This window comes from Dromaius novaehollandiae, chromosome 3 (assembly GCF_036370855.1).
Source record: "Dromaius novaehollandiae isolate bDroNov1 chromosome 3, bDroNov1.hap1, whole genome shotgun sequence".
NCBI classification, from domain to species: Eukaryota; Metazoa; Chordata; class Aves; order Casuariiformes; family Dromaiidae; genus Dromaius; species Dromaius novaehollandiae.
The window spans coordinates 75281976-75308226 of NC_088100.1; the positions used below are offsets into that span (position 1 = coordinate 75281976).

The following is a 26251-nucleotide window of genomic DNA, read 5'->3' on the forward strand; positions in this document are numbered from 1 at the left end:
GCTCCGGCCTCAGTTCGGGCAGGAGACTAAGCGGCTTTTGTTCCTTCACCGTTTACTTAATACCGATGAAATGCTAAAGCTGCCAGGTCCACTTATTTTTCTAAGAACGGTACACAGTTTTCCTAGTGGCTTTAGTCACTATTTTGTAGTGTTGATAAATGCTGGAAAACGATCTAAATCTACGTCCCTTTCTTGTCAAATCTGCATGTATTACACGTTCTCGATTTCAACGGGAAACAAGATCCTGGGATACAGTTTGATGTTTTCTTAGATTCAATTACAGGAACTTTAGTTCTGGTCTGTAGTTACTAATATCTAAGGGCCTTTCCACACCCTTTTGTCAATACTATTATAAACTGTTACCTCGCGCTTTAACGCAATTTACCATCTTCCTGATTATAGCTACAAAAAGTTTTGGGAAGTTTTTGTAGACCCGTGCGTCTAGCGTTTGCTACACGTGGGAAAAATTCATGAAAGCCCGGGATCGCGACTCTGGCGCCTGTGAAGCGATGTATTCTCGCTCAGGGATTTGTTTCTCCAGGTAGCCACTTGAACGATGTTCACGCTTCCACGCACCGCGTTAGCCACCCCTAAAGCGGCCGCTGCGAGTGTCAGCGAGGCGCCGCCAGCACCCCGCCCCCTTCCCCGCGCTGCCTGGACCGTCACATGGCTTTGGCGCTTCGCGTGACATCATCAAGTACGGGCGGAAGTCCCCCAGAGGTCGCCTTCCGGGGGAAGGTGCCTGCCTCACCCAAGATGGCGGCGCCCAGGTGCCTCTGACCGGGGGGACGGGACGAGGCTGCCGTCGCTGACCCGGCTCCCCATGGCGCTGAGGAGCCGGAGCTGCCTTCTGCTGGGGGCCGCGGCCGGGCGGCTGCAGACACGCGCGGCAGGTAAGGCCAGCCCCGCTGCTGGGCGAGGCGGGGTGCCCTGGTGAAGCTGCCTCTCCGCGCGCAGGCCCCAGTTCGTGCCGGGCTCCCGGCCTGTGCCCGTGGCGGCTATCGGAGCTGTTATGGAGCGGGGCGGGGGCTGGCCAGAAGGTCGGAGGCTGGTGGCAAGGGCAAGGCCCTGGCTGTCACACTTCCTGCTGCCTTTCTGTGTCGAAAAGTTGTGTAGCAGGGATACTTTGGCCACCCGATGCAGCAGCTTAACAGCAGATTCGTGTTTGTGCAGATTAGTGCCAGTTAAGCTGGGTGGAGTGTAGGATTTTTATTATTTGTTGTTATTTGATAGTACAGTCATTGGTTTCTTGTGCAGTTCCTTCTGATTATTTTGTAAAGCCTTCACCCTAGGCATTTTCTACCTATGCTTGAATTAATATTATACATGTGGGTCTTGAACCACAGTTGAAATGTTATGTATTTTTCATTTTTAGTTTGCAATCCACCCCACAAACAGGAGAAAGAGGTTGAGGTCTGGTAACAATCTATTTTAAAAACACAAAGTTAACTTTGCCCTGGAACCTTACAGGCTCTTTTGATCTATATTGTATTCATACCACTGTTTGAACTACATGTATTTTTAAATGTCAGAGTTTTTTCTGCTTTCTTTCGAGGTCTTCGTTTTGCATCAACTACAAACAGCCTCAAAACTGAGAGCGAGGTGGACACAAGGGAAAATGAGATTGTTGCCTCCGCCTTCACTAACAGGAATCCTCGGAACCTGGAGCAGCTGGCCCTGGCTAGGAAGGAGCGTGGCTGGAAGACGACATGGCCAAAGCGAGAGTTCTGGCACAGGTGAGTGAAAAAGCCACCACCAGAAATGAGGATTTCAAAAGAAATAAAATATATCAGCTGGTATTTCTACAGAATGCACTTTTTTGAATCAATTGTCCCCTTATTTCTGTTCTTAATTTATAGGTATCTTTCATGTTAAGAGAACAGTTGCCTATCATCATATGAAAGTTAGTGTACATGTTTGCGATCTTTCCCACTACTGTTAAGGTAGCAGTCATTACAGAACTACTGTTTAACTTACAGTTTTCCTAGTTCTATGCCTGTTCTGACCACATATTTTTGTTTTACTTGAGGCACAAAAATAGCCTGGTTTTTAGAAAACAATGATCACTTGTCCTCTGGAAAATAAGTTCATTTTAAGTTGGCCAATCAAAATCATTATTTCATCTTGAGGGGAGAGTCCCATCCAGTTTGTTTATATCTGAAAATCTCTTTTTGTCTGAAAGAGCAATAGAAAATAGTTGCTAGTAATAATCTGTGGTTACATGTTATTGCTTAGCAGTACTGCTTAAGCACTTACTGCTCCTGACAATTTGCTACCTGCTGTGTAGGCTGAAGTGTTTAAGAGACTCTATAACAGACCTAAAATTATTTTTCAGCTGGAGCAGTTCCCTGATCTAGTACAAAAGCACCTGTACCAGTACAGTGCAAGATTTGAAATGACTGCTGATTTGGGAGAATGTAGGACTGTGCACCTGAATAATCGCTGAAAAGTTGGAATTTCACTCTGTTGAACTGCTAAAGTGTTACAATATGAGAGCTATGGCATTAAAACATCACCCATAGCAGTCTATTTAGACTTTATGTAGGCAGAAAAAAATTGACACCATTTCTTAATGTGACAGCACTGAATAAAAGCATGTCATCTTTTCCACCAGCCATAATTTAAAAGCTTTAAATGTTTCAAAAGTTTTAATCAGAACTCTGATTACCTGTCTATACTGCTGTTACTTGCCTGCCTGCCCTCCACTGTATCCTCAGTAGCTGTTCAACCTGTTGTAAATGTGCACCAAAGCCTGAGTCAGAAGTGCTTCAAGTCCTGTTTTATGTCCTAATAAAAGGAAACAAAACCCCAGATAATAAAAGCAATACAAAAATTCATTATTGCTATTATTACAGTTGTTCCAGTGCATTCAGTTCTGTTTCATAAGGTGAGTCACATATAACATGTACTTAAGCACTTAACAGTTTTCACTCTTCGGATCTGGAGAACACCTCCTATCCCATGATATTTCTTTCTTTTATCCAGATTACGGCTTGAGCGGACACAGCATTATGTAGAAGCCTTTGTTGAGCGCTGTAATGGGGATGTTGTAGTATCTGCTTCTACCCGAGAGTGGGCCATAAAGAGACACCTGTACAGCCCTAAAGGAGTAACAGCATGCAAAAACCTTGGCCATGTAATGGCACAGCGCTGTTTGGAAGCAGGAATCAACTTTGTGAACTTTAAAGCAATTATCCCCTGGGAGCATCGTTGTGACTCGGCAAGTATCTATCTCCTTAAAATTGTTTTGCTCTTTTTCCTTTTAAATGTCAATTTTACTCTTTTTGAACATCAGTGTTATGTGGCTTGACAAATCCCTCTTTGCAACAGTCAAAACGATAACTCTGACAAGCTGCAATTCCTATTACGTTTTAGTGAGGCTGTTAACCTCTGGCTCTCTGCATAACAGTTCCCAAATGATATTTCAGTGCTGATTGTTTTTTTTTTCCTTGTGTGGGATGGGAAAAACTTTATTTATTCATTTCTCTCTCTCTGTTTTTTCTTTTAATCTTTCAAACAAGATTCAGGAATTTGAAAAAGCTATGAGGGAGGGTGGTGTTGTTCTGTATGAGCCACGAAGAATCTATCAATAAAACAGACTGTCAGGAAAACTTGCCAAGGAACAGCAACCATCTGTTTAGGTGCGTGTGCAGGCACGGTGAAGGTCCAGAGCTGGAGCAAGTTGGAGCATGGCATCTTATAATAAAATATTTTTAAATGGACAGAAGTGTGTCATATTCTTGATTCTAAAATTATGAACAGATTACTGTAAGGATAGAATTGTTGTCATAGTCTAGCCTGACCATTGGTCACTCAGACATCAGAATTTATTTCAGTATCTGCTGCATCAAGGTGCCATATAGTTGATTTAATGCTAGAAGTCTTCAATTGCTGCAGTATGATGAATTATTTCTTTTTAGTATTTGTTTTTGTGTTCCTTTTAACCTGAACTCTGCCAGCAGTCTAACTCTAGCAAAATGCACTCATTAGGTGAATGCCTGGAATGTAACCAAGTTATGTGTTTAATCTACTTACCATATAAAGAGTTAATTCTCTCAACTCATCTTTGTAGGTTTCTTGCAAATCTTTTCTAAATGTTTATACCTCCTGGGTCTAGGAGTGAAGCTGCACTATGACTGCAGGGAGTAAGATGCCTCTTCCCATTTCCTTGTCTGTGCTCAAGAAATACTTTGCCCTGCTTGGCCAAAGAACTATGCTGTAAGCTTGCTCGCTCTATTCATCAGCAATGCTTCCAGGCTATGTAATCCTGCAGTTCATGTGAACCTATGTACTTTATTCCTTTAAAAGGATTGTGCTGTTGGTGGCATTTTAACACCTGTTCAGAGAGTCCTGAGTGGTCCGGGTAACTCCTGTACCAGTCTTGCCTCCTGCCAAATATTTGCAAACTGTAATAGATATGAAATCAACTAGAGAGGTGTGCCACTGAGTAGAATACACTGTGTAGCGTGAACATTCTGCAAAGCAGTTAGTTAGCGTTAAGCTGGTTCTTTAAAAAGTCCCACTGTGTTTTACTTCAATTATGACCAGCTGGCACTGTAGTATAGTGTTCATAGTACTTCATAATTCAGACTGCATTAACCTTTGTGTGATCTTTATGATCTTGAAATAGTGATACCCAACAAAAAATGGATCCAGTTTTCTGTGTGAATGAAAGTTTTGAATAAGCAGCGGAATTTGAAGTCTTGAGCCTTTCACGTTTTGAGTCTCAATCTCCCAGTCTGATTTCGGCCTCCTTTGTACCCATCTCTGTGCACGTGTTGCTCCCTTATGGAGAAAAAGGTGAATTCAGGATCCCTGTGGGCTGTGCTTTCCAGGAGCGGCTTGGGCCGTTTTTATTTTGTTTTTTATTTTTTAACCGCCAGGAAGCAAGGACAGCCGCGGCCGCGCCGCAGCTGCCGCCCAGCCGTTGGGGCGGGGCCGCGAGGCGAGAAATCCCTCAGGCCCCGGCGGAGGGGCGTGGCGCGGGGCCGAAGTCCTGATTCGCTGCCGCGCGGCCAATGGTGGGCGGCGGCGCGGGCGGCGGCCGACCATGGAGGTGGGGGCGGCGGCGTTCGAGCGGTGCTTGCCGCGCCTGCGGGAGCGCCTCCGCCGCGCCGCCTTCCTGGGTGAGCCGCGCCGCGCCCTGCGGGCCGCGGGAGCCGGCCGGGCCCTGGGGGCAGCTCCGCTCCCCCTGCCGCGACTTGCTGGCTTGAGCGGGTCGTCTCTGCCCCCGCCCGGGCCGCGGGCTGTGCGTTTCCGACGGGGAGGAAATGCGGGGTGTCTGGCTGTGTACCGGAGTTTCCTCTGATGTGTAAATGAAGGACTAAATCGGCTTTCCAGCGATAATACGGACGTGGAGCTAGTATTAAGAAATAGATTTACGCTTAGCTAATGGAAAAATGAATAAATGTTACAAGGATGTAAGGCTGTTTTTCAGATTTAAAGCCGTAGCCGTAGGACAATATTGGAAATAATACGGAGGTATGAAGGGAGGCTGGTTAGGTGTGAAAGCAGCTCCTACTTTGCGGAGGCCCCAAGGGACAGGGGAGAGAGGCATTCTTCATCCATTTATTATCATCTCAGTTCTGACCTGGAGCAGCCCAGCACTTTGCAGCTGTCTGCCTGCCTTATTTCCTCCTGTTTTTTCCTTTTCTATAGCTGCTCTGATAATACTGCCGCTGTCTTTCCCAACAGAGAAGCTCTCTGGTGATGGCAGGCAGTGACAAAGGCATCTAATTCAAATGCGAACACAAAATATGGGGTTTTTTTTCCAGATATCCCATATTAGGAATTTGTGCCCCCTCGTGTGTAAGTGGAGAAAACGAGTCAGTTAGTATGAGAACAGCAAACATTGCAACGTGCTGGGATTTTAAAATGAGTACCAGAGGTGTCTGTTGGAAAGCAAACCCTCTCCCTGGTGTTGGTCTCAGTTCTCTGGTTTTTGGACTCAGTATGTTAGTTATAAGAAGGGTGGACTTGATCGTGTATGAGCCTATTTTCAGGCATTAGCAAATAAATTTCTAAATTGTGCAGCAGGCTTCTCCTCAAAAGGATGTTTTTCTCTGTTCGTCTTGCTGAATGGATTAGGGAAGAGATGGGACAGTTTACTTCTGCACTAGCTGATCACTTTTGAGCTTGCTGTTGGTGGGTTTGACAAAGAGGCTACAGTGAGGAGAAATATTTCAGAGACCCATGTGCAGAGGCTGGTGAAATGAATGTTCCATATTTCAGATTATTTTTGTGTTCTGTCTCAACAGGGCTTGATATGGAATTTACAGGCTTACATTCAACTTTCCCACAAAATAACAAGCCAAGGTAAAGGTGTTGCACTTGAAACATGAGGAAGAGTTGCTGTTCTAGCTTTGCAAAAACAAATCGGTGTATTGTAAAAGTTTTTACTTTTATTTCCTTTCCCCCGCTCCACACGTCTGATTTTTTTTAAACAGTCTGTTTGATTCCCCGGCTGAGTGGTATCTGAAGGCCAGGCGGAGCGTTCAGCGCTTTACAGTTAGTCAGTTTGGTAAGTGCCGTCCCTGATGGAGAAGAAAAAACAATCTCCCTGGATCCCAGTTGTAATCAGCCTTTTGCCAGCTGGTGAGCTCTGGGGGTAGTTCTGTTTTGAATTCTCTGTTAGAGCCATTTGTTTGCTGTGGTAGATTTTTTTTTTTTTTTTAACTGATGCTTAATACTATCAACTCTTTGATACTGTAAGTAATCTAAAATCAGGTGAGCCATATGCTTTTGCCTGTTTTTAAATTGTTCATATTTAAAGATTACAGCTACAAACACAGGGCTTTTAAAACCAAGGATAGCAAGCTAGAAGGAGGTCATAGCAGCTTATGTTCAAGGCTGTGTCATTGATATGGCATATGAGTAGGGGGACTATTGGAGATGAAGGGCTGGTATTCCTGATAGTCTTAAGATGTAAAAAAATCAACAAGAAAGGGTCTTTGGTGGAGGGGAAGGCTGTTGACCATTTTCATAAAGAACTAGGTAAAGGTCAAGAGCTAGCTCCAAAACACTTCAAATATTCTTCAAAGCCTTAGGCCATGGAAGGTCTTAATGTGCTTTTTAGGGCTTTATTATTTAAACAGGGATCTAAGTAGTGAAAACCATGTTTCTGTCCTTTGTTGTACCTAGTTACTTCCAAATGCTTGTGTAGTGTATCTGGACCCACCAACCTTTGTATGCATGGTTAGAGACTTTTGTCACTAGCTTACCTGTGCTCAGTCATTACTCGGTTTTATTTGCTGCCCAGTCAAATTTGACTTCTCTTCCTGCTTAGCCCTAAAAAGTTGTTACTGCCCAGCTGTCAGAGAGCTGGGGAGTGACTTGGCAGTTGCTGTTAAGATTGCAGTGTGGTATTAGTGAATGAAAAACATGCACCCCATTAGGGCATTCCCACATCCCTTGCCTAATTTTTACAGTATCAGTAGGCATCCAGCTCAACGTTGCTGTTTCAGCTCAGGTTTCTCTTTCATGTAGGACTGGCGATATTCTCAAATGAAAATTCAAACAAGTAAGTAAAAGGCATCCTTTCCACATAAGCTTGCAGTTTTCTGTTATAACGAAGATAATGCAGTTGAGATTTTATGGAGAAGTTTCTTGGGCGGGGGGGAGGGTTATGCCATTCCTTGTAATTGTCTTCTAGAGAGATTTTTCCTTTCATTGTAGGTATGTGGTGCATTCATACAACTTCTTTCTCTTTCCCTCAACATTTGGAGTTACGGATGCTGAATTCACCCTCTCTGCATCTAGCATTCAGTTCCTGTCTCATTATGGCTTTGACTATAATAAGGTACGTAGTCTCTACAGCAGAAATCTAGAACAGAAGAAGTCTGTGTAACTACAGGAGAAATTAGAATTCACATCCCAAAATGCTGTATTTCTGGTTTAAATACCTTCTTACTAAAGTATGTATGTGGTGACTACGTGGCTTATTATTAACAGGGAGAGCGAGCATTGGCTTCAGGGCTGCCACGTCTTTGTCAGCCTAAGACAGATTTCCCTGTCCTTAAGGAAGAAAGCCCATCTTTAGTGGGCTGAGAAGAACAGTTGTTTAACAGACCCTCCTGGGGCACCCGGCCTGTCTTGCTACCCCATTATGCTAGCTTTACTAGCCACTAAGATGGGGAAGTCTCAGTTTCCCTGCATTTAATGTACTCCATATTTCCCATAAAAGTCAGGCTATGCCATCACATAACAGCACTGTTTAGCAATTTGGGCAGGAAACATCATGGTATCTTGATGTTTTTGAAGTATCTCATTAAAGGAAAGGTAAAAGCAGAGCAAAAAAATATTAGTTGACAAAAACCATCTTCCTTTGTGTGAAATTACATTTTGGGTTACTTGCAGGCTTTGAACACCTCTGGTGGTGGTGTGGGGGGGGTGTGCGTGCTTCTGAAGAGAGTTTTGACAATGAGGAACATCAGCATCTCCCAAATACATGTCAATTTTAGACATGCCTAACCAGCTTTTCTGTAATTTGATGCAAGAAAGTCCAGGGGAGAATAACCAACTTGGGACTTTTTCCCCTTCAGTTCCTGAAAGATGGAATCCCATACATGAATGAGTTACAGGAGAAGAGCCTTAGCCAGGATCTCTTGGCAGGTAGCTGGAAGGTCTGCAGGTAAGTGTTCCCCAGAGAGCTGCCTACTATGCTGACTCTGTTGGCAGCTCACCTTCGTTCAGGTCATGTTTTGTAGAAATACTAAAACTTGTGGATCTGATTGCCTTGCTGCCAGCTGTTCCAGCATGCAGTGGTCTCTCCAGAGAAGAACTAAGATCACAGGATGCAATGTGAAGAACTGGGTGAATGTTTGGGAAATGATGCTTTTGCATTCCCACATCGACAGCAAGGCATGAGGCTCCCTCTGTAAAGAGCTTTTTCTTCTTCTCTCTCTCTATCTCCCTTATCATGCTTCAGTGTCTTGGACAGGGACAGGATGAAGAAGGCTGTTGATGAGGTGACATGCTGGATAGCAGCAGCAGAGGAAGAGGAGACTATGATTCTGCAGGATCTGAGTGGTATGAAACAAGATGCCTACCTTAGGAACCTGTGGGCTATGAGTGCCTTCATCTTTTTTCCTGAATGTCTAGGGGTGGCTACTGTCCTTTGCCTGTTCTGGTAAACTGGTCTATTTAGTTTGAAAACATCTGTTCCCATCTCGTCTTTACAGCTGTGCACCCCTGTCTATGCCTCTCTTCCAGTCAGGCGTTCATCTCTAGGGTCTGCTCTTCTGCTTTGTTGGGGCAGTTGATCTTCTTGTAAAAGGAACTGGATGACTGGGTGCCTGGAGGAGGGGAGTTTGCTTTGTGCTAACCTGCTTCCATTTTGTGCTTCTTCAGAGCAGCAACTGGAAAATTTGTAGTTTCTCCAAATCTGGAGGACTTTAGACTTCTGAATCCTGGATGATCTGTTTCTTGTCTGTTTCCTTCCCCTTATAGAAGTGAAAAGCGGCTCTACATCCAGAGTTAGTTCTCCTTTATGTGCAGCATGGAGCCCCATGGAGCCACAGGAGGAAATAATGGGATGGGGATAAAAAAGCCACTCACAGGCTGTGTTACCTTTTGGGATCAAGAAAGTAGAACTGAGGAATTTCTGTGGTGTTTTGAGGGTGTTGCAGGGCAGGGAATTGTTGCAAGAATATTTGGTAGGTTTGCTTATAGAAACCAAATCTTTAACCTCTAGGTCAGAGTATGAAATAGAAACAAGGTTGGGAACAACTGAAAGTATTTAGGCTTTTCTACAGTGTATGAAAAGGAAGGGAGTGGGAAAGTATGCTCAGGTTTTTTTTAAATATCAGTTGTAGTAGACAGGACACTGATGTTTTAATATGGTCTGGTAACAGCAGGCACCTGTGACAGAAAGGGTATCTATTTAAGTAAGCAGTGAGACTGATTAAGGTGTCTTTTTGCATGTTGCAGTCTGTTCAGAGGAGGACTGACAACAGTCTCTTATCAGCTGGGGTGGGGGGAAATGCATGGGTACCTGTCATCTGTGCTTGGCTTCTGGATGACTCCGAGACATTTCACAGACACAGCCAGAGTTTTTCAGAGAGCTCATGATAGTCTTCCTCCCTCTTCTCTTTTTCAGTTTGTCTTTTTCTTTCTTCTCTGTCCTCACTAAAACTTACTTACCTGGAATTCTCACTGTGACGTTTTTCCCTTTTACCATATGTATGAGAATTTATCAAGATCATATATTCAGAAATATTTTCTGTACGTTGGAAGAGAAACATCTGTTTAGTCTTTGTATGTAGAAAAATGATTTTCTGAACAGGCTTCTCTGCACCTCTGAAGTTTTTGTTCCTCCTCTCTTGTCTTAGGCATTCAGATGTTTGAAGTTCAACTGGTTCTGAGGCAGGCTCTCCAGAATGTTTGGACACAGCCTCTTGGAGACAGAGAGGTGAGCTGAAAATTAGGGCCTTTGGGAATAGGTTTTTCTAGATATGGCTGGCATTCCTGCGGTCTGAAATATGTTGCTTGTACTTTTAAGGATAAGGGTCTGGGAGGAGGAGAAGAGAAGATAAAGGAACATTCTGGGAAGTGTTGATTCTGGATCCCTTTTCTTGGGATCTCACAAAGTTGAGTAACTTTGGTTTCTGTTTCTTCTGTAGCCACAGAATGTCTTGAAGTGGAAACACTTATTTTTAGGGCATTTCTGGAAGGACTTTCTAACTCTCTAGACTTTGTTGGATCTCTCCTTCAGAACCTACCCACAGAAGACTGTAGTTTTTAGCCTTTTTTTAGTGTTTTTTCATTGACTCTTGAATTTTGCTTTGAAGACTTTCACTCTCTGTTGCATGGCTTGTTTTTAATGGGATATGCCACCTTTCATCTTTAGATTGCTATTTTAAATGTGGTGTGTTTTTGTGCCCCCCCCCCCCCCCAATTAAACCTATGGCTGTGGACTTATCGGAACATGACATGAATAAGATACCAGTCTGTTGCTTAGAAGTAATTACAGAAATCTTTTTTGCATCAGTACAGTTTTGGCCTGATAAACAGTGGCAACAGAGTGGAAGGACTTACCCAGCCTTCTCATTTGAAGCACAGCCTTTGAGGATTCAGTTTGTGTGATTCCTCTTTGTCTCTCTTACTTCAGTGCCATGAGTTTGTTACCATAATAGCATTGAGTTAAACTGGATTATGTCCATTTGTGTTCCGAGATATCTATGGTAGCAACCATCTTCTGAAGAAGAGACACGTTAGCGATATACCCTTAGAGTAGATTTTGGAGCATTGATCTCTGTTCAGGGAAGAAAAGTGAGGCAGTCCTGAAGTCCCAGGGGATGCACTGTTTTTCCATCCTTGCCAGGCTAGAAACTGAACTTGTGTCCTCAGCATTACTGAACTTCAGTAAGCAAGATACATACTACTAGTATGGGAGGCTGAGAGACTCAGTAACTGTTCTTTTCAGGTGATGGTGAAAAAAGTGAGTCCACAGCATCGTCAGCTTCTGGAGAACTCTTCTCATGACTCCTGCCAGAAAGAGCTCATTCTTATGTCTGCCCGGGGCTTCACCAACCTCTTCCAGGCACTTGTTAAAGCCAAGAAGGTAAAATGCCTCATTTCTATTTTCATGTCTCTCTCTTTTTCTTACTTTGTTTTGTTGTTGTTACGCTGGAGGCAGGGGGGATATAAAAGATAAGTATTGTATTATTTATTGTATGAAGATCTGTATCGAGTGATTTGACTCATTCAGTGTGTGAATGGCTATGCACTGGCTTCATCACATCCTTTTCAGTTGACAATAAAACCAAGTTGAATTCTTAGATGCAATCATGTTCAGAAAAAAAGGCTGTTAAACATAACATCATCTTGCTGGTCAGATTCCGCTCCCAAAGCATGCTCAGAATTATTCATCCAACAGTAAATTTCCCTGCATTACACTTTTGTTACTCCTGCAGACCAAGCAAGACCAAGGGAGAGGGAGCCAGAACCCATTCTGAAAAATGTTTCCTAAATGACTTTAGAAAACATAGATGTTTGCAATGTTGAAAATCCTTGCGTTATACCGTATGAGCCACCGTCTCAGAGAGCTGAGCAAATTATGCTTTGCAGTAATCGGCAGACAGGCTTATTGGACCACCCAAACCATTAGTCTGATTATATGTGGCAATTCTTATATTCTGTATGCAGATTATTGAATGAATTTAAGTTTTGGAAGTCTTTATGCTTGCTGAGCAGTCAAAAGCTCTCTCTCCTCTTGTGAGTGAGCCTATGAATCTGATCACTGGAAGACTTTACTTGGGTTCAGCTGAACAGACAGACCACATCCCGTGGCTCCTTAAGTCCACTCAAAACAGAATGCTACTGAAAAATACCCTCTTTGAAGAGACCATAGGTCTGACTTCCTGAAATTACTAGCCCTACCGTGACTTGTCACCCGAATGACTGTAGAGTGAGCGTGTATGGATGCTGCCCAGGGAATGAAAGGATTGCAGATGTTGAGCTGGCTTGAAGTTCATTCTCTCAGCCGTTCTGCAGAGGTGTGCTCCAATGGGCATTTTTATGTTTTTTATATTCTTCCTGTTTATATTCTTCCTGTAGCCCCTGGTGGGACACAACATGCTCATGGACCTTTTGCATCTTCATGACAAGTTCTACAAGCCCCTTCCAGGTAATGCTGTACCTCACTGCTGTCCCCAGCGGTGGTCTGCCAGGCTGCTGCCTTTGCAGTAGGGATGGAAGAGTCAGCACAGTGGTCATTCACACCCCAGCCACCCGCAGGATTTGGCAAGCAGCAGTGCTAATCAAGCTACCTCTTCTGATCTCTTGCTGCTGGAGCAGTGCCTCATTCCTTTGATTGCCCCACCCCTTCTTATTCATATGAAATACCATTGGCTTTTCCTCAGTTTCATGATGTCTTTCTCCACATGTGTTTTGCTTTCTTGTTTCTCTGTCAGAAAGCTATGAGGAGTTTAAAAGGAACATTCACAGCCTGTTTCCTGTCCTCATAGACACCAAGACTGTAACAAAATCTGTCTGGAAGGTGAGATGCAAAGGTCTTTTTTGTTTGGAGTTGGTTACATAGCTGTGACCAGTTCTCAGTGTTGCCATTAGACATCCTGATTTCAGATCTCATTTAATGAATTAGCAATAACAGAAAATGAGCTCACTCACCACAAGGGCTGTCTTAGTTGATTTTCTAACACATTCTTCTTTTACAGAAATACCCATTTCCTCGAGTATCTAATCTTTTGGAGGTGTATGAAGTTCTGTGCAGGTAAGTGGAGAGCTACAAGAGGTTGAATAATCCCTTTATTTTCTTGGGAAAGATATTTCTAAGTCAGTCATTTCATATATTCCTACTCTCCCTTCTTCCAAATGTTCTTCATTTTTTTTCTTGTCTTTCTAAATTTAACAGCACAAACTTGCTAATCTTTCTTGTAAATTATTTATGAAGTAAATTATTTTTTCTAAAGGCCACTTCTCATATCACATCATTAGAGGCCTAGAGTCTATGACATATATTCTGATCTGTATTCTATAACAGAAATGCATCAGGTTGGTTATGTATCGAATGTTGTTGTAGAGAGATCTGGATTCCAGAGTACCGAGCAGGGCTCGAGAGCTTCATTAGTGGTTTTCCATCCTTATTTCATTTGTCTCAAGTTTGGCTTGCAGATAGCTCTACTTCAGAGGCCTGTTGTGAAATGAGTAGGTATTCTCCGTCACGTTCTCAGTGAAAATAGTACTGAGCCCAGTGTAGTAACTAAATACAAGCCAAATGGAGCACATCAGTAAATATGTTGTCTCAGGAACTTAGACATGATGTGGTAGAAGATTTTTCTTTTTTAGACTTGTTCTGTGGATGCAAAATCAGTGCTTATAAAAAAACAGTGCTGGGATTCTGTGGTTTTTTTGTTTGGTTGATTGGTTTTTGTTCTGCTTTGCTCTTTCTTTTATTTCAGTCATTACATATTACCCTATCCTCCAGTGGCCTGTATTCAAATAGCATTCAAATGGGCCATCTAGTCAACCCCTTTCGCTAGAGTAGTCCATTGTATTCATTTTTAGGTTATCGTATTGATTTTAGGTTCACATTTTTGTAGGAAATTAGAACTGATTTGCTGCTTAATAGATTTGACTGGAGGAAGAAACTGAGGTAGTATGTAGGCGTTAGTTTTCAGGAAGGAAACTATTAGCTAATACTCAGCTAAGTGTTGTACCTTTTTTTGTAGGATACTACCAAAATTCCTTTTAAAAAGTTTCAAATAGCTTTTTCTAAAATGAAATCGCAGGTTACCAGGCAACAGGAAAGGGTGGCACATAACCTGTCTTCTCTCTGACATACTAAGAACAGACAAAAATTTCACACATCTCCTTGTTTTCAGCAGCGACCTAAATCCCACAGATCCAACCTGCCCAGTGATTGTTCTTGCAAGTGACTGCTCAAGATATGGTATGTTCCTTAGGCACATCTTCAAAGACAGGTACCTAAAACCCTTTTATTTTACTCTGTGGATATCCACATGCAAAGCATGAGTGACTGTCAGGCTTGTGGTGAATTTGCACAGAGCTTCTGACGTGCAGCTTTGCCCAGGCCTAAATCCTGCCCTTCCACAACGTGTGCTGCATATCCCTGGCAGCCATGAAGGATGCAGAGGTCTGCATTATGCTGCTAGCACAAATGACATTTGTGCACAATTGGGCTGAATTTAGTCCGACTTGGTGCTGTCAACAGCCCTTGGAAGGGGCAAAGCAAGGTAGGAAGTGGCGGTCCCAGAGAGGAGAGTAATGGGAGCAAATAGGAGGAAAGTCCCAGAAAGCAGCAGGAGCTCTGTGACTTGCGTGAAGGGTTAGTGGTGGTTGTGCAGGAGGACGTGTTTAGTGCTTTTTATGATGCTTGCTGCCCAGACGGATGTTTCTTGTTGTCTTCAGGCTGCATGGTATCATGCAGTACAGAGCCTTCTGTGTACACTTTGAAATGGTTCCCATACCATCAATAACATACAGCTCTGTTCTAGATTTTCATAAAAGATAATTTTATTCTTTATCTGCATCTTACTAAGCTTTTCAGCCGCTGGTGTAACTGCTGCCTTTTTGTTGATATCACTTTAAAATTTGTGGTGGAAGCATAGACCTCCTGTGGGGTATGAAGATTTAAAAGGGAGGAGGGGAACAGAGCTGAGGGAGGGTGAAAAAAGACAAAGCAAAAGAGTAGATCTTCTGATTGCAAGGATTCTGTGACTGAGCAGTTTGCACAGTGTATGAGAGGTGTTTACTCCTTTTTGATTTTTGTTGGATACTTACAGCAGAGAAGACTCCTCATGAGGCAGGCTATGATGCATTTCTTTGTGGCTCAGGTAAAATGCTTCTAAACGCTTCTCAAAAGTTTGTGTTGGAACTCAACCATTCCTTTCCTGCTTTGTAAATTTATTCATTTGACAGTAAGTAATATTTGTTTATATAGTCTGTTCTTAGCAACTTATCTGCACTTCAGTGAGCTTTTGCTTTTTGTTTTCATTTGTTTAGTTATGTCTTTATGACTTTGTTCTAATGCCACTTCATTGTTCCTCCTTCTAGTTCTTCTGAAAGTAGCTCACTTGCTACTGTGCAAATCGACAGGGTGAGTGATGTTTAAATGTTTATTTTTCAAAAACTGCATTACCTGGGTGGATCTTATGAAAATCAGCTGTCAGTTTGCTTCAGGTAACTTTGTTTTGCAGTCTGGCTTTGCTTTAGAATAGGAGAAAGCATTATTGGAAATGTCACAGTTCTAACTGGATTGTGATTTTATAAATCTGAACATAGCAGCTTTATGTCAAAGCTGACATTTTCAAAATGAAATCAAGGGCCATGAGATGGCTTAGAGGTTGGGAAATGGCATTGTGAATCCTCTTTATCCTTGAACAAGCTCTCTGAAGTTCAGTTCACTTGGATAAAGTTCAAATCATTTTCCATTCATTTCCATTTTTGAGATCTGTATGATGCAGTGACTTCAGTAAAGTTTCTAGCCAACAATTGTTTAGATTCCTTCCCTTTGCTTGTAACTTTTTGACTTCTGTAGAGGATACCAGGACTTGAAATACCTGTTTTATAACCAGGAGGGCTGCTTTAAGTCAGGAGCTCTGTGCTGCAGAGGTACCGTGTAACAGTGCAGCTCTGGTGAAACAAAACATTGTTCCATTTTGTTTTCTTGCTTAGTGTCACAGCAGAGGCTGATCCTTCTTTCTCTGAGTATCTCAGCGCATTAGTCAAGTATCTGAACAAGGTGCATGTCATCCAAGGTGGCGTTTCAAGCATTGTGCGTACAATTGCAGCTCTGTACCAGTTTGTGGGGCGTGCGGGTCGCTAGCCTAGACGATGGCTTTGTTAGAGGAGAAAAAATCAACTAGTGCCTAGGCCTACCTTGGCAGAGGTTTTCTCCATACAAATGGCACAAATGACCTTTTGAAATAGCAAATTAATTGAATTTTGCCTTGTGAACTGTATTAATATTGTCACCCTGAAAGATGGCACCAGCCAGCTTACGCTGCCCTAATTCTCTCTGCTCTGTAAGACAGCTTGATGTTGTTCTGGTTGTTTCACCATGGTAATCATGGCAGTTTTGCTTTTGTGATTCATGTTTAGAAAAATCCTGAGACAAAAGAAAAATAGCCTTGCACCATAGCTGTGTTTTACAGCCTAGTTTATGTATGCATGCCACATTTTGCTTGTTTTCTGATTTTGTTAGCAGTGCTTCTATATTTCCAAACTCAGATATGTCTCAATATTTTGTATTTTCCAGAATTTTTCTGGGGTAGATGCTTCTTGCCGACGTCCCCCTCTCTTGGTTGTCCACGTCCGAGGTTGGCGAGGGCTGAATGAAAGGCATATTTACCAAGAGTTAAAAGGTCTTTGTCAGTTTGATGTTAAACGTCTTTCAGAGAACCAGTTCATTTTGCTCTCCAGTAAATTTAAGCAGTAAGTGACAAATCTTTGCTCCAAGTCTCCATCTCACCCTCTCTTTCCTCTGGCAACTCTTAGATAAAGAGATTCCTCTCCTGAGTTATGAGAGGCTGTAAGCAGCCTGCAAGTCATGGCTAATGACATCTTTTGTTACAGTGCCAGGCTTGCTCTGCGAGATTATAAAGATCACCCTAATCTGCAGATTTCTCTTTATCGCCACTGGAGGCACTCTCCACACGTGAACTGCCTGTTGCAGTAAGTTACAGCAATGACACGATGGTGAGGGGAAAGCACTTTCTGCAGAGTGCCAGAGCCCAGGCACAGAAGCAGCCTGCCTCTCTTCTGCAGTGTCCTTCTGGAGAACAAGGGATTCGGGAGCAGGTTTGCATGCTAATCTAGGGTGGGTACACCTGAGCTTTCACCTCTGGACAACGAGGCTTTAATCTTGATCTTGATTACCAGGGAAATGTTTCCTCATGAATATCACAAAACTATGTGCTATCATTGTAGACAGAGGGTTATCTTAATGAGCTGTAGTGCTAGCTCTAATAAGCTTGAGGAGAGGGAAGCAAGTCTCCATGTGTGGGGTGCATGAGTTTTTTAAAAAGCCAAGTTGAAAGCTCGGTAGCAGGAGAGAATTGCAGGTTCAAAGTGGATATTCAAAGTCTCATGAGGCAGTGATGGTCATGCTGGTGAAGGGTGAATTTCTCACATGACACAATTTGGAAAAGAATCTCAGTTCTTAATAAGTACGAAATTAATCCCTAAATGTAAGTAGCCTAACCGTATTTTATCATTTTTGCCCTTTAGAGTCTCCAGTATTGTGGCACTGTGGTCTCTCTTTGCCTTTGTACTCGGAGGAGCTCCTTGCCATTCAGTGTAAAGGATTGTTTTATGGATGAGAACTGAGGAACACTGATCTTATTTTCCGTCTGTTTGTCTATGTTTTGTTTTGTTTTTCTTGCACAATAAAGTATGAGCAGTAACAAGGTACTAATAGCGTTTTAATTGCTTTCTTGCAAACCTGTTTTTAAAGAGGATGGTGTGGTTTCCAGTTAGTGTTATTCTGTTAATCTGCTAAAAGCATAGTCCCCTTCTTAGGAGGAGATAGTATTTTGGATGACTCATTTATTTTGATCTTCTATTGGGTCTTCACAGCAATTCTTAATGCCAGTTTGTTTGCAATGCTTGTGCTGCTTTGTAAAACACATTTTTGTTAAAGTTCTGGAAGTTATGAAATGAAAGAGGCTATTTTTAGCTTCGGTTGTAAAGCAGGGGAAATGTCACTGCTGACCAAATTAAAATGGGTAGAGTTGATTGAGAGAACACTCTTGAGGCTCATGAAAGATTCTGGGGAACAGTAAATACTTTGCAGTGCTGTGAGTGATGTACATTTCAGTGTTAGTGGAGCTGAAGATAAACACAGATAAATGGCATGTATTTGCTTCCAATTTGTAGAATATACACAAGTCAGGTGAGTTGGCACGCATTTCTGTTTGCCTTTAGTGCACAGCATGTGAGCACTCTTCTATCCAAAATTATCATGAGACATGCTTTGCTGATCAGTTTCTCTGATATAAATGGAGTATTTGTCAGTCCACGGACTCCTGTCTTCTGAAATTTCTTCTATGAATTTCCTTGTCTCAGGAAAACCTGCCAGTCTGTGATTTCCAAATAGTGGTCCCTGGATTTCATCAGTCAGCACCTACCTGAATGGGACCCATAGTCATATAATATGTGGAATCTGCCTTTAATTGACTCTCAAATGGAATCTGCTGGGTATGAGGGTCATGTGCTCTCTGCTGCTAATGGTTAGCTGCTTTGCTGCCCTTAAGGAGAAAAGCGCGATGTATCTTCAGATGCGGTTCTCAAGTTCTGCATAGTTTGTGGTTTACAGCTCTTATTTCATAAGCTAGCTCTTAGCCAGACAAGTAACTGACCTGGCCTTTTTTATTTATTTATTTTTTTTTAACCCTTAAAGTAATGAGGTTCTCTGTGGCAGTGTTCCTTTAAATACCAGTGTAAGTATCTCCCTATTTATTATCTTTATTATGTTTTTCTGTCTTTTAGCATCACCACAAAACCCTTTGTGTGGAGAACACGGGCTCTGTGTGTTTGTGTGGATTTGTGAAAGGTTTTCACTGGCCATTACATGGAGCTGCCTTGAAGATGCTGTTAGGCTTGATAACTAATTCCTAAATCCATTCCTATATGGAATAATTTCTAGCCAGCATAGGATATTTGTAAAGCTGATCATTGCCTGATGTTTTCTTTCCTAGATAACAAAATGCATTCAGTTCAGCACTGTGTACTTCCTGCAGAAAGTGTACTGCTCCTCTCTGCCAGGGAGACAGGACTGGTGTGAAGCACAAGCAACAGAAGAGTGCTCTAGCCACTGGGCACTGAACCGTACTTGACTACTCAGTGCTGTGGATTTCCCAGCAACAAAGGTGGTGGTGGGGGATTTGGTGTTCTGACCCAAGTTGTAAGCAATTGCTACAAAGTGAGAAAAGGTAGGTGTACAGTGCAGCAAAGAGTAGAGTGCAAGAAAATAGACTGAAGGGACAGTTGAATGTGAAGGCAAAGGAATGACAGAGAACTGCCTTCATGATAGAATACCAAATGATTCAAATTAAGAAAGGTATGGTGGAGAGAGATGTTCACCTTCATAGGATACGTCCCATCTCTTTAAAACAAAAATAAGTGTTGCTACTAGGTGGCTTTCCTGTAAATGGTAGAGCAAACCTTAATAAAATCATGGCAACATTATTTGGCTAGCCCTTATTGACACTAGGGTTAGTGACAGGTAACTTTTATAAAATAGCACCTAGGTTAGAAGCTAATTTCTTTTACAGTAGCAGAATGTACTTATTGTTCTGCCTGCAGGAATACTTCTCAGTCATTCCATTTCTGTCCAAGACTTTCGATCCTGAGTTTAATCTACCATTTAAAATGAGTTGGGCCTAGCTGCGTGAATCAGGCAACACTAAAATTAAGAAAAGTAGAGTTCAAATTATACCACAAATTGATTAAATGACTTGTTCAAAGGTGTTTGCTCCAGATCCCTTACCTGTGAATTAAGAAGTTATTCTTTCTCTTAATGAGGTCCTACAGTGGAAGAAAAAAGATGATGTACATATATCTAGGAGAAACTCATTGTTTTTATCTGATGGTTTTCCAGTGCTAAAACATGGTATTTGTTGCCACTGGTGTTCCAGTGATGAAGCGAAAGACTGAATGCACATGAAGAGGGAATCAATTACTCCCAGTTGTGTCCCCTTTGTAGGCAAGGAAGAAGTTTGCACATTGACAAATGAGGTTTGTGCGTAGTGACTCAGCAGGTTTATGTTACTGCTGTCACTGTGTGTTGTTTTTCCCTTGAAGGAATAAAAATGAGGAAAGACTTCAAAATCAGATTTCAAAATTGCCTTCCTTCCTCCACTTAAGACAAATAAAAGCTTAAATGTGAGTTACTGCTGGCACCATGTAGCAAAGGCAGCAAAAGAGCATGATAGAGGAGAACACGGAAATCTGAAGGGCCGCTGCCAATTGCAATGTTTGGAGCAGATTGTTACTGCATTTTAAGAAAAAGTCTGCTCTGAGCCACAGTGACTGCTATAGGTGCTCCAATGAGTAATTGTTTTTTAAATTTTCCTATGAAAATATTCTTCTGGAGATACAAGCTGGGAAACATCATATCCTTGTTCTCTGGGCCCTAATTCAGCTAACCACTTAGATGCAAGTGTGGCTGTCTCTCCCACATTTAACTTTTAGGATCTAGGGATTATAAAGATATAGATGTTGTTAGATTTGAGAAGCATGGCATTTTTTAAGGGAACATGGCCTTTGATTTAAGGAAAAAATACATCGATTGTCTTATCTTTAAATTTTGCTCCCTTTCCCCCATTTTCTCTTCTGAGTGGCACACAGACAAATGATGAATTAGTTCCCTGCATTAGTAGTCTCTCTCCTGGTTGACCCTTTAAAGAAACATGCTTCCCTCTTCACTGTGGAATAAAGCAGATATCCTTTCACCCCTTTTGGGGAAAACACTCCATGGGTCAGACTGTGCCTTCTCCCTTTAAAGGACAAACATACCTCATGCAATGAAATAGTGTAGTTGGGAGATTTGGCTTTCTTGCATTAGAGCTGGGAGAATTTAGATTATAAATAAAAATAGCTTTTGATCTACTAGATATGCCTACTATAAATCAGTTAAGCTTACATCCAGAATAAATACACAAAGAATAAATAAGAGCAGGTTGAATATATTGTGATCTCCCTCCTAGGGGACAATTTTCAGGAAAAAGAATTGCTTGTTCATAATAATCTAGGGTCACTGACTGCTCAGAGCCTTTTAAAGACATCAGTTGGATATACTAGCAGTCAATTCCCATGAAATCAGTTAGCTGGGGGCTAGTCTAACAAATCAGAGCGAACTTTCAGCTGTGGGAACAGATTCACCAGAGATGAAAAGTTTCTCTGAGCAGCTGTAGATGAAGACAGGATCTCCCTGAATGTGCTCATGTGGCCATTCTGACCTCAGTTGCTGCTTTTGCTCCAGATTAGGGAATTGTTATTAATTGAAGCTGGATATTTCACCAATGGTTCTGGTTTTGTGTGTGCCTACATGTCTTCTGCAAAGATTCTTTTGAAGTCAATTCAAGGTGGTGCACACCTGCCTTGAAACTCTGGCTCTGAAGAGGTGAATGTCAAAGTTGTTGCATGGCTCTGAGGACTGGCAGCTGAAAATCAAACCTGTCACCTTAAGACAGTAATAAAACCATGGCAAAGTCTTTAGGAGCAGTTATAGCACACCTAGTTGTCAGCTCTGAGACAGTTAGAAAGTTGCATTTCAGCTTGTAAGGCTAGGAAGGATAATTGCAACACTCAGTGAAACAAGATGTTAGAATTTAAGTTGTGAAAGTCCTTATTAGAAGTATAACCCTGAAAATGGAGTGTTAAAGATCAGAATATTCCTATTTCCAAAGAACATTTTGACTTGTAACATTTCTTTTAACGTGTTCAAGATTAAATAAGTGTTTTTTAAGATTGTCTCTTCTCCAGTGAGAAGCCTTTAAGGCTGTCTCCTACTGTAGAACACCCAGCATACAAATCTTGCAATGGAGGAGCTAAGCATTGTCTCAGATTAAAAGAAATTCCATCAGGCCAGATCGTCTTTGAGAAATTTTATTTTTATCATTAATTTAGAAAAAAACCACCAATTACACAAAAAAGGTCTGTAAATGCTAAAGGCAAAACTCTAAATATTCCTTAAAACAACATTCTTGCTCATGGCTTCAGTGGAGATACTCCAGGATTTACATAACGTGGAGAAGCACAGAATTCACCTGTTAAAAATCAAGTTATTCTTTTTATATATATATATATATAAATATATATTTATATATATAGTCCTATGTTTTTCTAATGGTGTGAATTAATGCTTCTTCTTCATTATACATTTACTCAAAATATAGCATAGCTGAAAATCTTGATGCATATTGGAATGGTGAGCTAACAAGTATCTTGCTGGAAGAATAAACTAAAATAACAGCAGGCTAAGTGCCAGTGTTGCTCACCTGCTTGATGGTACACAACCTAACAAGCAAGGACTGAATCAGAACATTGTGTGTTAATGAAATTTCTGTATGCCTTAGAGCTTGTCAGATGATGAGGGAATACCCTTCTGTACAACTGCTCAGTTAATGTATTTTTTTATTGTTCTCTGCATGCAGCACCAGATCTCTGACTTGGAGTTTGTGGTTTTAGGTCCCTTCATTTCCTGGGGATCTTTCCAACAGCCCTTCCCCACCAGCTGCTCTAGTCTCCACTGGAGAAAACAACCCCCAGAGGACTAATCGAGGGGGCAGTGCATGAAATACTGTGACTATATTTCTTCCAGCACCCCTTTTCTTAAGGAAAAGATGTGTTTATACCTGACCTGTGCCTCTGAAAGGCCTTGCACACAGGGACCTTCAGAAGGGAAGTGTCATGTCAGCCCCATCCCCTCTGTAAGGCAGGTGCTTTAAAGAGAATACAGACATTGGGGAGAGCACAAATCTCTGTATCTTTTGCCAAATAATTATTATTTCTGAGGAATCTAAAAACTATGAATTAGAGCTGTGCTGTAGGTGTAATGCATCCCATGGTGGGAAGCAGGCCTCTGCAGCTGAAATAGCTGGCTCGTAAAGCCACCTCTGGGATTTTTCCAAGCTTCCTAAGTGAGCCCAGGGAGTGAGCTGTCCTAGCGTGTGTATGTGAGTGCTCTTCATCAAATGACTACTGTGGCTGAGCAGCAGGGAGGGAGGGAAGGAGGCTGCCTTGGAGCCCTACCTGCTGCTCCCTAAGCCACATGGAGCCCATGGGGCAGAAGATGGCTGGGGTAGGCAAAAAGGGGGGCCTGAGCAAGGACAAAGACTGGAAAGAAGATACGCAGGCAGCGGTGACAGAAAGAAAGATTTTTTTGTTTGTTTTGTTATGTGTTTTTCCTAAGGCCCCTGAGGGATTGAGTTTGTTGCAAGCCAGGAGGCCATGAAAAGTGGAGAAGCATCTTACTGCAAAAATGCATGGGGGAGGAGAGGGTGTTTATACTGAATGTCTCACTCTGCTCATCAATGTTTTGTCTTCCTGCAGATGTTACCTCATTCTAGTTTCTGCTTGAATAAAACCAGCACTTCAAGTACTGCGTGGGTACCTTTGGGCTCACCTCCAGGGAGAGAGCATTGGGGCAGGCCCAGCTCCAAGGTTTGACCTCTGAATGCAGGTGGGGGCTGCTCCCCTTTAAGTGTGGGCACCACATGCAGTGGGGCTTGTGCTGTCCTTCAGGCATCTGCCCTGCAGCTTGGGCAGCTCCTCGGGGAACGAGACACCCTGATCCTCTCTGCGAGGGGTTCAAATGTGTCTTTCCCATCAGCGTCCTAACAGATAGGCGAGGAGTCAGACTTCCTCCTGTGCCTTCTTCCTGGCCAAATGAACGCTGAAGGATGGACAAACTGATGTTTTCCCAGTGGCACTGTTTCAAAGCAGAGGTGGAGAAATCCCCTGCGCCCCCCTCCTCCCCATGTAGGACAGCCAAGGGCTCTCTGTGGACATGGGAGCGCCGTGTGTGCACTCCTCGGGGGCAGAAGTGGGGACTGACGCTGGCCTTCCTATTTCCAGGGCGAGTGCGCTACCCCATAGATCTATTCAAGACCATCTCTAGCCAGGTTTTAAAAGAAAGTGGCAACAGCATCTCAGTTGGTAAAGAAGCCAACTCCCATGCTGCAAGTCAGGCTTGTTTTTAGCATGTCTGTGTGACTGAACTCTGCAAGATGTAATGGTTACTATGTAAGAGAGACATATGATGTCCTGGGAGAAACACATCTAGGTAAAAAGAAAAAAAACAAAAAAACTCTTTAAAACATTAGAAAAAGGTTATTTAAAACCACTCAGACTGGACCTATTCTCACCCACTGACACCCCTGGAAATTCATCCATGTTTCTAACAGCTGAATGCATGACATAACCTTGCCTCAGAAGATTTTTCTTGTGCCTATGAAGTATTGGGGGCTGCCTTCAAATATAGCATGTATCTAAAAGCAGAAACTCGAAACTCAGTGTTAAGTGCTGTATAATTCCACTTTGAAACTACTTTAACTCAAAGTAGTGAAAACTGAAAGAAGATTCAGCAATCCTCATTTTGTATTTTGAAGGAATAAGAACTATTTTATTTGTTCCATAAAACTTGGCACTAGTGATTAGGCATGTATATAGCATGTTCCAAACTTGCTTTGAAAGATGCTGCTAGAAATTTCTGTGCTGCCTCCAGCTTTTGGACTAATGAAGGGCGTGCTGGCTGTAATGTCTGACTGTTTAACGAACTGCTCGCTGATGACTGCAGGAAGCACAACCAGAGGAGGCAGTCCATCACTTGCTCACTGGAAGTGATTTTTTTTCATGTATACTGTGTGTGAAATGCATACAACAGACTTTGCTGTTCCTACACAAATAAGAGAATTTACAAACCCACAAGATCATGCAGCTGCCTGCAATGCTTGAAACCTGTATCCTCCCCTGGGATGCAGGGCTGCAGCAGCTTGATGTAATTGTTCCATATGGCCGCTGGGTCATGGGAACCGATGCCACAGGAGACATGCTGGGCTCCTGGGCCTCCCAGGTTGTCCTGCAGCATCTGGCAGCTGAGCAGCCCCCAGAGGATGGGCAGGGGCTGGCTATGCAGTGAGGGGTGTTTAGGGGCTATGTGCAGCTGGAGGCGACCCTACGGAGGAGGGATGCTCTTACTTTGCAGCTCATGCTGATGAATATCCTACATAAACCATAACTTAGCACACTAGAAGAGCGTGGTGACAGGGCACAGAAATGGAACTGGAGCTCTTTCCTAATCCCATAGGCACCTGTCACCATCTCCATACTCCCAAATACTTACAAATCTGGCTGGCATCTCTGATTCCAGACTCACTCCCTGCTGAGCTTAGTCTCCTTTATCTGTGTGCTTCCAGTGATGTTACAGCTGCAAGAGGCACCCGGAGGAGCAAATTGCTCCTGTTCATAGCTGCTGGTCCTTGCAGGGTTGCTGTGCTGAGGGACGGAGCACCGAGCAGGGGGCAGGGCTGTGCTGCGTGAGGCACTGCTCCGTCCCCTTGCTGCAGGCTGTTTGAGCTTGCCTTTCTTGTCCTTCCCGTTCATCCCAGCTGCTGCCCCCTGCCAGGTGCCAGGGCCAGCAAGTGTAAGAGAGGTTATCTGTGCCTCTGCTCAAGCGGGGAGAGGGAGGAGGATTTGGAGAGGACAGCGCAGGAATAGGTGCGAGGGAAATGGAGATGACACGGAGAGGGTTTGCTACAGCTGAGCTGCAGGGGGAAACTGGGATCCAGCCCAAGGCTGAAGATTTTGGCACCCTCATCTGCATGACACCTCCTCCTTGTCAAAGGTTACCGCTTCTCTAAGGCACTTGCACATTCACCCTCTGAACTGCTTCAGGCAATGGAGCCGCAGCAGCACGCAGACCACCCAGCCCAGTTTAGGAGAAACAGGCAAGAGGGCTGGAGCAGCTGATGTGGGGAGCTGGCAACCTGCGGCAAGGAGCAGTGCCGGCAGCGAGGGGCCGTGGCACATCCAGCTGCACTTGGGAGAGGATGCGTGTCCTGGCTGAAAAGGCAGCCTGCCTCTGCTTGCTTCCGGTGGGCACAGGCAATGGGTGCAGGGGAGGAGGGAGTTGAGATGCTGAGCTCAAGACCACACAGTGGCTTGGTAGCCCAGGCAGGACAGAGAAGCCCTGTTTCCCGCAGCACAATACAGTACAGTACCCCATCTGTTAGCTATGCTACCACAGCGTTTGTGTAACAGTGACAGG

The 26251-nt window shown here is 43.1% G+C and overlaps 2 protein-coding genes across 6 annotated transcripts; both read left to right on the top strand.

The window, feature by feature from the left end:
* Positions 1-696: 696 nt before the first annotated feature.
* MRPL18 (mitochondrial ribosomal protein L18) lies at positions 697-3727 on the top strand. The gene is made up of 4 exons (XM_026109853.2): positions 697-893; positions 1556-1736; positions 2986-3220; positions 3522-3727. Exons 1-4 carry the CDS (start codon positions 824-826, stop codon positions 3591-3593), a joined length of 558 nt encoding a protein of 185 aa, XP_025965638.1. The 5' UTR covers positions 697-823; the 3' UTR covers positions 3594-3727.
* Positions 3728-3859: 132 nt separating this feature from the next.
* PNLDC1 (PARN like ribonuclease domain containing exonuclease 1) lies at positions 3860-17892 on the top strand. 5 transcript variants are annotated; one of them, XR_010388444.1, is made up of 19 exons: positions 3860-5126; positions 6258-6315; positions 6447-6520; positions 7486-7519; positions 7675-7798; positions 8541-8629; positions 8927-9027; positions 10329-10408; positions 11423-11560; positions 12556-12625; positions 12912-12997; positions 13176-13231; positions 14343-14410; positions 15264-15314; positions 15535-15577; positions 16156-16255; positions 16739-16914; positions 17056-17280; positions 17710-17892. XR_010388444.1 is itself a non-coding variant. In XM_026109850.2 (19 exons), the coding sequence occupies exons 1-19, from the start codon at positions 5051-5053 to the stop codon at positions 17780-17782; spliced, it is 1596 nt and encodes a 531-aa protein (XP_025965635.1). In that variant the 5' UTR covers positions 3860-5050; the 3' UTR covers positions 17783-17892. The 5 variants fall into 5 exon arrangements, 4 of the variants coding, with proteins under 4 accessions (XP_025965635.1, XP_025965636.1, XP_064365282.1 ...); XM_026109850.2 differs by having other exon boundaries at positions 17056-17154; XM_026109851.2 differs by having other exon boundaries at positions 14346-14410; positions 17056-17154.
* The last annotated feature ends 8359 nt before the right edge of the window (positions 17893-26251 follow it).